This window comes from Chiloscyllium plagiosum, chromosome 40 (assembly GCF_004010195.1).
Source record: "Chiloscyllium plagiosum isolate BGI_BamShark_2017 chromosome 40, ASM401019v2, whole genome shotgun sequence".
Classification (NCBI taxonomy): domain Eukaryota; kingdom Metazoa; phylum Chordata; class Chondrichthyes; order Orectolobiformes; family Hemiscylliidae; genus Chiloscyllium; species Chiloscyllium plagiosum.
The window spans coordinates 15,991,410-16,002,169 of NC_057749.1; the positions used below are offsets into that span (position 1 = coordinate 15,991,410).

A 10,760-nucleotide genomic window follows, 5' to 3' on the forward strand; every position below is an offset into this window, starting at 1 on the left:
CTCAACACCCATTTAGTTTTTATTATATTTCATTTTAGGTCTGCTCCATTTAGAAAAAAAACTGAACAGGCATTAGAAAACAGGAAACATGGTCCTACACCCATGCAAACACACATGCATAGAACACTTTTATCCATGGGCAGTAAGTGGGATTTGGCAGTATGATTCTGATCTGTCGGTTCCATATCACACTTTACAGGCATTAGTGGTGGAAGTAGACCCTGATGTTAATATCTACAATAATATTAAACATTATATAGAATAGGTCCTTCCACACAAGTGGAATATGGATGTCCTTATTACCACCTACCCACTGTTTATTATGGTGAATTGTCTGCTTGCTGGCAGTTTCAGTAAGTACCTCAAGAAAGAAGCACCACAGAGAAGCTCATCAGTTGGATTCTGTATCTCACTGACAACAAATCCAGTTATTCAATTGACAGGTTAAACATCCCCTCATTTATCAAACTTTAAGCTAAACATTCAGTATTTAATCTAGAGCTAAGTACTCATTAAACTGCACAACATTGTAATCTATTTCTTCATTTTCTCCATTCCCCTCCATTGTGCCTTGCTATCCTGAAGGAACTGACTGGGGTGAAGTACCAGAAATTCCTCACTGAGCAACCAGTTTTCACTCTGTACCCAAGTGATCATTAGGTTATTTAACTGGATAGAATTTCAAGGTGGAACCTGTGAACCATTCTGGGGTCAAAAGGGCAAGAGAATGATGAGTGATTACTATGCCCCCAAAATGCAACTGACGCCATCCAACTTCACTGAATAGGTGGTGAGCGCAAGGACTTTCACTGTCCAGATGGCTCCATTTCACAGCACATCTGACACTACAGCCAATGGCAGTTCATGGATCCATACGTAACATATGCCTGAAGTCTTCGCCACTAATCAGGTTCCTACACCTATCAGAATCTTCTGACGATGATTAATCTGTGGCTATTTGAGAAATATTCCTGTGTTAACAGTAAATCAAGAGATCCTTTTCCTAAGCGGAAGTGCATCAATAATGAGCTGATGCTCAAACTGTCATGGCGATTTCAGGCATCATTGGCATCTAGAGCATGTTAGGTCTAAAGTTATTGATTAACAGATGTATTTACTAAGCTGAATACTGCCTTTGGAAATGTATTGTCTGTGCACATTATTACACATGCTTGATCTGGTTTCTCTTGCTGTTTATATGGGAGACATCCAATCATTCATTGTATCTAGGTTAATCCTCCTTAAATTTGCAGACAGTGAAATTGGATATGTCACTAGAATCACTATCACTCTAAGCAACAGCTCTCACATGATAATATTGCAAATGTCTGATCCACAATCAGGGAAGAGTTACTGTCTATGGGTGAAAAGTCATTGATGTTTTTGGAAACCATCACCCTCCCCAGAATGACATTTCTACTGAGATAATTTTAACAAAATGAACGTAGGCTAAGATGCAGCATTTGGATCTCTTCCAGCACTGTCGAGCCATCAAATTGAAAATAGTTCTCAACAACCTACCATCCTTCAAAGAAAAGTAACTGGAGCCACTTTTTCTGCGGTGCGAGCGGGCGTAGTCTTGGAGGTTAGGGGCACTAGAAGAGCCACCAAGTACTGTGGTACTGAACAAACCAGCACACTGGGAACCTGCACACGAGATGGTTAGGCATTAGGTCAAAAAGAGGTTTAGTACAATCCCCCATGCTGCATGATTTTATTTAATGTAAAACACATACATGCAGGACAGGTATGAGATAACGTTTTAAAGAACATCCAAAATCATGCCAGTATTTCAGAATGAGGAATTAGGGATCCATTACTTAAAATTTAAAAAAGTGAAGATAAACTTCATAAATGCCCCAAATTACCAGTTTCTACACCCATCAGATGTTTTATACACCTCTACATTTCTCTAAACAAAATTTAAATGTGGAAACACTAAATCTGTGCATATTATACCTCCAGATGGTTTTACTAGCTATGTCGAGATTTTAAACATTTTCACCACCCAACAGAATCTAGGCTCAACACAAGTACGAGGCCATTTAGCCCCTCAGGTTGGTCCCACTCATTAATGAGATTCTGGTTGATCTACATCTTTAATTCCAAGTCCCCACCCTGGACCACAATCCTTACAAACCTTGATCAGCAATTATCCACCAATCTGAGTTTTGAAATTCTCAAGGTACCCTTACTCTGAAAGGTCATTTAGGTCAGGAGCTCAGGTTTTCACTATCCATTGTTTGAAGAGCAACAGCATCACTCTTACATGGCCTAGTTCTAATTTTAATGAGATGCTCTTGTGCTGGATTTGCCCAGAGAAAATAGCTTCTATCCTCTCAGTTCCTTTAGTAAATTGTCCTCTCCAGACGTGATATTCTGTTATGTGATTCCCTTTGTGCACTGTCCTGCTCGTGTGAAATTTCCTAGATGTAGCTCCCTCCGGGAGCCCATATCCCAACAGTGACCTTTAGTGGTTATATAATAAGAAGCATCCAACGTAAGCCTGCCCTGACCTGAAGACATGACTCAGTAGGGATTATAAAACAGCTAGCTGTATTGGGAAGGACTAACCCAGATGTTGACTCCTGTCAGTTCTGAAGAAGTCATTCAACCAGAAACATCGACTGCATTTTCTCTCTATAGTTGTTGCCACCACATTTTACCAGCACTTTATTTTTCAATTGATATTTTTATTAAAATTTTGTTTCCTCTTCAGGTATTTTAAAACATTTTCACTTCTAGTGAGTTTTGAGAAGATTTGTAGCTTAGGTTGAGGTTCTGGATGTAGGTTTGCTCACTGAGCTGGAAAATTCATTTCCAGACATTTCGTCACCATACTAGGTAACATCATCAGTGAGCTTCCCTCCAGTGAAGCACTGGTGTTAGTGACCCACTTCCTATTTATGTGTTTAGGTTTTCTTGGGTTGGTGACGTCATTTCTTGTTCTTTTCCTCAGAGGGTAGTAAATGGGGTCTAAGTCAATATGTTTGTTGACCACAAACCCACCAATACAAACTTGAAAGACCATATACAGACAACAAACAAAATTAGTGTCATTTACAAAATACCTTGCAAGAACTGCAACAAACACTACATTGAACAAACAGGCAGAAAACTAGCCACCAGGATATATGAACATCAACTAGCCACAACAAGACATGACCTACTCTCACTAGTATTCTTACATATAGATGGGGACAACACATCCATCCTAGAACAAGCCAAACAGACACGCACGAGAATTCCTAGAAGCATGGCATTCCAACCGGAACTCTATCAACAAACACTCCACGTACCACCCTCTGAGAAAAAGAACAGGACATGGCATCATCACAGGAAATGACATCACAAATCTAGGAAAACCTAAACACATCAATCGAAGGCAGGTCACTAACACCAGTGCTTCATTCAGAGGCGCACTGATGATGTTACCTGGTATGGTAATGAAACATCTGAAAACGAACCTTCTAGCTCAGTGAGCAAATATACATCCAAAACTTTGCTTCTGATTACAAAGTAATATTTTTGTCAAAGGACCCATTATTTTAATAAATATTCAAAAAATCTTACAGCAAAAAGAAAACAATATGACTTTTAAAATAAAATAAAGTTGTAAAATGAATCAGAAATTATTAAGATTTAAATTGAAGTAGTGAAAGTTTTCAAAAAGGAGATGGCTATAGATGTTAGGGCTAAAGGGAACAAAGGGTATGGTCAAAAGCAGGAATAGGACACTGATTGGAATGGTTAGCCATGAACAAATTGAATGGTGGGACAGGCATGAAGGGGTGAAGGGCCTACCCCATTTCATAGAGAAAAAGAAATTAGAAAAGAACAAGTTCGGAAATTCTGGCACCACAACCCATTTTTACAAAAATACAAGATGCGGCATTTCAATGGCAGTTTCTCAACTGATACAATATCAAGAAAGATAATTTGAAATTTAATGACCGGTACACAATTTCCTGTTTCTAAATCTTAATTCCTGATGGCGTGCACATCTAGCACATTAAACATTGTAGACTTCTATGTCAACATTTGCTATCAGATTTTGCCATAACAAATGTAATAATTGTATTACAAGATCTGGCCAGCAGGTGGTCAAATGAAGTGGGTTTCTGAAGTCTCTCCAACTCCAACTCATCATCTTGCAAATACTTCAAGAAAGGCTGCATTAATCGGTGAGGTCACTGCCAGATGGAGTGTTGCAGTCTGCAAGTGCTAGAGACGAGTGAATTGTACCTGACTGAATTTGGCAAAAATGACTATCTGTTATGCCAAAATTCAATCCAAGCAGAAACAAGTAAGCAGACCACAACAATTTCTCACATTAAATTTTAAACTAGTTTTAAAACCAGGAAATCACAGCATAATTACAATCAGCTGATAAATTTCCTTGTATGTCAATGCTTCTGGGGGCTGTTAAATAGCCTGGTCTCTATACAGGCGCATTACAAATTTGTGACAATTAATCAGCTCCCTTCTATTCAAACCAGTAACTCTCCTATCAAAGAAATTTACAGGCTGATTATAATTGTTGTTGTGTTTTCCCAGATTTTACAAACATTTTAAAATTTAAATGCTACGCCAGTGATCAGTAATGGTAACTATCATAACTATCTGGTTCAGCATTGAGAGAAATTTCCCATCCTTACCCAGTCTGGTCTACATGTGACTCTAATCCCACAAGTTTACTCTCAACTGCCCTCTGGAATAATTGAGTAAGCTACTCAGTTTTAGAATAATTAGGAATGGGCAACAAACATTGACCACGCTAGTAATGCCTATATTCCATGAAAGTACAAAGGAAAAGAATTATGAAGTGAAGCTGGTGCTAATTATTTAGTTGTTCAGCAATGAAAAGCAGTATACCGTGTCTGTACTCACCATGCATCTCACAAACACTTGCAACACTGAGAACTTAGTCTCTTCCCACTCTAGTTAACGGTAGATCAGCTAAATTAGCACAGATCAGACTAAAACCAAGGATGCTTCTTCCTGTCTAACTTAACTCCACTTACCCAAGAGAGCAGCCATCTGTAGTCTGAAATCTGTCAGCAGGAAATGGACATTTGGCAGATTTAGGGCATACATACATTATAAAACTCTTAAAGTTTGACATTTTTGCAAGATTCCTGTGCCAAGAGGAACAAGTCCAATAGTAAAGTGCATTCACTGTAATTGGATGAAGTTCCTCAGTTTTCTTCTTGTATCACATATTGTTAACTGCCTAGAGGACAAATAAAAATAACTGTTTTTAATCAACTTGGTTGTGCAGGAGTATAACTCTGGATCACACTGTCCTGCCTCTGGGAAGTTCTAGGACTTAATTTCTTATTTAAATAACAGTCTGAGCAACACAAAAGTGGAAGATATTTCAGTGAATAATGAACGCTACCTAAATACAAACACAGCTCCACTTTCCTACCACCCACAGCAATCCTTTTAAGATGCTAATACAGGAATTGGATGTTAAAGAATGCTAAAACACAGATAATTTTGACATTGATAGTCCAACATTATTGCATATTGCTCATGGACAGCAAATTGTATCTGGAATCACAGCAAAGGTTGTTGTACTGGTGTAGAGATGTGCAACTTGCCAATCTATTACTGTGCTATACCCAAAGTCCTTTATAGAAAAGTCGATGGTAGAAACCAGACAGACTGCTAAATGACATAGTGACATACTACCTTATTAGTCAGAGTTGCATTTATTATATAGTCCCACCCTCATTCTGGTGTAGGGCTAACCAGCGTGATGATGTTGTAGTACCAAATATAGCTCCACACTTTGGCCTCTTCTGGAGTGGATTAGATTAGATTAGATTCCCTACAGTGTGGAAACAGGCCCTTTGGCCCAACTAGTCCACACTGACCCTCCGAAGAGTAACCCACCCAGACCCATTCCGCCTAACTAATGCACCTAACTCTATGGGCAATTTAGCATGACCAATTCACCTAACCTGCACATCTTCGATCTGTGGGAGGAAACCGGAGCACCCGGAGGAAACGCAGTCACGGGGAGAACGTGCAAATTCCACACAGACAGTCGCCTGAGGCTAGAATTGAACCCAGGTCCCTGGTGTTGTGAGGAGGCAGTGCTAACCACTGAGCCACCATGCTACCCAGAGTACATTGTGCAGTTCCAGTTGCCCTGATATAGGAAGGATATTATTAAAATTGGAGGGGGCTCAGAAAAGATTTACCAGGAAATTGCCAGGAATGGAGGGCTTGAATGATTAAAATAAGCAGGAGGGTGGGACCTATTTCACTGGGGCATAGGCGGTTGAAGGGTGGCCTTAACGAAGTTTATGAAATCATGAGGGGCATGGATAAGAATAACAAGGGTCTTTTCCCTTGGGTGTGGGAGTTCAAAACTAGGGGGCACATTTTTAAGGTGACCGGAGAAAGTTTTAAAAAGGGCACGAGGGTCAACTTTTTCTTTTTACACGAATTGCAATAAACTGCCAGAAGAAGTGATATATGTGGGTACAGTTCCAATATTTAAAAGCCATTTGGATAATTTCACGAATAGGAAAGGTTTGGAGGGATATGGGCCATACACAGGCAGGTGGGACTAGTTCAGCTTGGAAACATGGTCAGCACGGACGAGTCAGACTGAAGGATCTGTTTCCAGCTGTTTGACTCTAGGTGACACAACCAATATTACATAGAACATAGAACATAGAAGAATACAGCGCAGTACAGGCCCTTGGGCCCTCGATGTTGCGCCGATCCAAGCCCACCTAAACTACACTAACCCACTATCCTCCATATACCTATCCAATGCCCTCTTAAATGCCCATAAAGAGGGAGAGTCCACCACTGTTACTGGCAGGGCATTCCATGAACTAACGACTCGCTGAGTGAAGAACCTACCCCTAACATCAGTCCTATATCTACCCCCCCTTAATTTAAAGCTATGCCCCCTTGTAATACCCGACTCAATACGCGGGAAAAGGTTCATACTGTCGACCCTATCTAACCCCCTAATCATCTTGTACACCTCAATCAAGTCACCCCTAAACCTTCTTTTCTCTAGTGAAAACAGCCCCAAGTGCCTCAGTCTTTCCTCATACGATTTTCCTTCCATACCAGGCAACATCCTGGTAAACCTCCTCTGCACCCGTTCCAATGCCTCCACATCCTTCCTATAGTATGGCGACCAAAACTGCACACAATCACAATATTGCTTTAGGTTGTGAAAATGTACTCAATAACTTTGCTAATTTGTGGGCTAGCACTAGGAAAGGCTACTGGACTTCTTTTAAAAACTCAGATGATTCGTCAATGTCCTATGGAGAAAGAAACGGTGAGAAACTGCACAATCTGGTCTACACAACATGAGATCATACCATGATCGTCTGTTTATGCATCCCACCATTCAGAGCCTTAAAAACACTCCTTCCAGGCAAGAAAGCAATGTACTTGTACTTCTTCCAATGTGGAATATTGCATGTTCTGCTCACAATGCAGTCTCCTCCATATTGGAGAGAGTAAACTTAGATTGAGTGATTGCTTTCCTGAAAACCTCTATTTGGTCCACAGCATGACCTAGAATTTTCAGTGGTTTGTCATCTTCTCTGTCCCACTCTGATCTCAGCTTCATGTACTTTTCCAATGAAGTTCAATGTAACCTTGAGATAAAGCATCTAATCTTTCAATTAAGCAACTTTGAGCCTCTGGACACAACACAATCAATTAATTAGAACATGACTGTTACATGCACTTTTTTTTGGAAAGTAGGTAGTGGTAATGGTTCTACTTTTGGCAAGTTATAGAGGTTTATAAAATCATGAGGGGCATAGATAAGATGAATAACAAGGGTCTTTTCCCTCAGGTGCATCTCTGTGACACCTTTATTTTTGCTTTTTCTATTTGTATCTCCTTTTGTCTTACATTATCCCTTTTGTCGTTTCATCTCTTGCCTTCCACCCTGTCAGCTTCTCTTTTCAGTCCCTTCATTCTCCATTTTTGAGCTTACTTAAAACTGTTAAACTTCTAACTTACTTGATTTCAGATAAATAATCATCAACATTAAAAAGTAACATTATTTATCTCTCCCCAGATGCATTTTTCAGCATTTCTGATTATATTTTTAAAATGTATTAATTACAGAAGAATGGAATAATATAAGTCAAAACTCTTGATAGCACAGTTAGATGCACACATTTTATTGAGGTCATTTCAATTAAATGTGTCAGTGAACATTTGTGGTCAGAATTTTAAATTAAAGAGTTTATTAAATAGACGCAATCAATGCTTAGAAATGAAACATGTTAAAATCTACACCGAATGAAAGTGCGTTCAGCAACAAACACAGTACCAGCTTCACCTACAATGTCTTGTCATTCTCACCTTGGATACCCTGATCTACTTCAAAACAATGAACGCACCTCATTCTCTGTTGACATACAATCTCTCTGCCTCTAACATCTTTACCAAAGGCCTGTTTTTCGTTTGCATGTACAAACAGCAAATTTCAGCCAAGTTTGCAACCCTGTCAAACCTTCCCATGCAGAGAAGCATCAGAGTAAAATGTGAAGTACCACAGGCAGTGTTGGACTGTGGAATGCATTCCAGTAAAGGAAACAAGGGGTTAGGGAAAAAAAAAACAGACAGCAGGCTAACCACTGAAATCTTAAATTACTATTGTATTTGTTCCAGAAAAGAGAGGAACAGAAAATTACTGAGGATTATACCTCACCACCCCCCACCATAGCTCCAGCACACACAAAGAACTACAAAGAATATACCAGACAGCTGTGTAATCCTAAAATGGAAATTGATTTCATTTCAAATCTCTCTGGTGCTGCCTCTTTTCATTTCTATTAAGGGCTCTATATGAAAGTAAATCCCTACACCAATGCTGCAAATGTAAAATTGGAGGTTCAAAAGTTCAACTTCCCAATTCTTCAATGCAAATATCAAAATTTTGGAGAGTGCTTTTATCTGAATGAAGCACTGGATTGTATGATAGCTCTGAACAAGCAGAAAGGCTCCAGTTGTGAAAAGGGATTAATCATTAGGAAGTCAATGCACTCACTGCCTTGGAGGCTTTTCACTCATTGTGCTGTACTCGGAGGCGTGCTACATGTGATGAGTGGAGAAGTTCACAGTATTTGTTGTGGAATGATGTGACACAGCAAAGCAATGCAACTCTCACTACCTTTGAAAGTTAAGGCGGTAACAACTTTACATTCAACATTACATTAAAATATGCTGCTCAATACATTTAGAATATTGAATCTTTTGAAAATACATCGCCTAGAATTAGCTTCAATGCCTTGCACTATGAAGAAACTGAAGAGGACAAGTGACCCTGCTCCTGATGGCTATGCTACAACACCTGCTAAAATGTTTGAAAGAGAGATACCAATGAATGAGATCAGTGAAAGGGAGCATGGCATTGATGCCTCACAGTCGAACAGCCAATTGACACTGACAGTCTGGATGTGCATGCGAAGTATAGCCAATGTAATGGAAGGCCTTGAAATCTGTACAGAAAAAAAAACCTTGTGGTTTGCACAAGCTAGTGAAATGTGCTCCACTGTTTTCGGAACAGTAACAACAGTATCTTTGGCCAAGTAGCTGAGTGGAGTTGTTGCTCTGTCTAAGTGTCACACTGGTAGTGTCTATACCAACAGAGCCAGAGTGGGTGTACGATTGTTTGACCATTGATTGCTGTTCCACGAATTGGGCCAAAAAGGCCTTGAGCCCATTCCTACTAAAAGCAATGGATTTATCCAGAAATTCTGAGGAACAAAGAGCCTAAAGAGTACTCCACAATACATTTCTTCTATTCTGGCATTCACCACTTACTTTAAACTCCCTAAAGGATGCAATAGCATTGCCGAGGCTTCAACAAGGATACACATTCCTGTTTGGCAGCTGTATGACTAAGCATAGATTTGGCACTATTCTGCATTTTGTTTCACAAGATTTTGTTGTAACATTGAAAAAGGGAGAGCCTTCACTGGAAAATAAAATGGGAAGGGAAAGATACATTGAAACTGCAGTTTAGAAAACTGAATACACAGAGAAACTGACATGAGCAAAGTGCAGAGAAAGAAATAAATGTTAAAAGTAGACAAAGGCTTAAAAACAGCTCTGTGCCCTTGTATCTATTCTGGCTAAGTGGAGTTGATATTCATTGCTGGCAGACATCAGATAGCGAGAGGCTGCATGAGGCTCATTTGCATTCAGTTGGTCAGCTGCACTGTGAATTCTAATTGCAGGTAGTTTCGAGCTTGCTGGGGGCAGAATGCTCCAACAAAGGTTTAAAATGGGCAGCTTGAGTTGATCCGGGGCAGGTGTGTGTATGGGGGGGGGGGGGGTGAAATAAGCAACAAGGCCAGCTTAATGCCCATCTTCATCATCAAAAGGTGATATGGTTATCACTCCCACAGCTGCTTCCAGAGATTCCTTCATATAGAACTGGCCATCTGCTATTTTGTGCAGTAGGTATAACACTCAATGGATTCTGCAATGGCTCGGTAACGTCATCTCAGGCTGACATCATGAGGATCAGTAAATCCTTCTATGCTAGTCTGTATGACTCGAAGCCAACCGACAGCGCGGCCTCCAAGTCGTTCCTGTCCTCTATCACGGAGGTCTTAGACGACAGAACACGGGAGAGGCTGGACCAGCCGCTATCTCTGGACGAGCTGACCAAGGCCCTCGAGTCCTTCGAAAAGAATAAAACTCCCGGAAGCGACGGCTTACCGGTCGAGCTCTATTCCGCTCTTTGGGAC

The 10,760-nt window shown here is 40.2% G+C and overlaps 1 protein-coding gene across 10 annotated transcripts in view; it reads right to left on the minus strand.

Moving 5' to 3' along the window:
* Positions 1-10,760, minus strand: part of ppip5k1a (diphosphoinositol pentakisphosphate kinase 1a) — a 162,220-nt gene that overhangs the window by 34,618 nt on the left and 116,842 nt on the right. For 6 of the 10 annotated variants that reach the window (XM_043680429.1, XM_043680430.1, XM_043680433.1 and 3 more), the window contains one exon: positions 1,522-1,647. The exons of the other annotated variants lie outside the window; for them this stretch is intronic. In XM_043680429.1, coding sequence (XP_043536364.1) covers positions 1,522-1,647 — 126 coding nt within the window. The remainder of the gene's footprint in view (positions 1-1,521; positions 1,648-10,760) is intronic. 10 annotated transcript variants of the gene reach the window in all.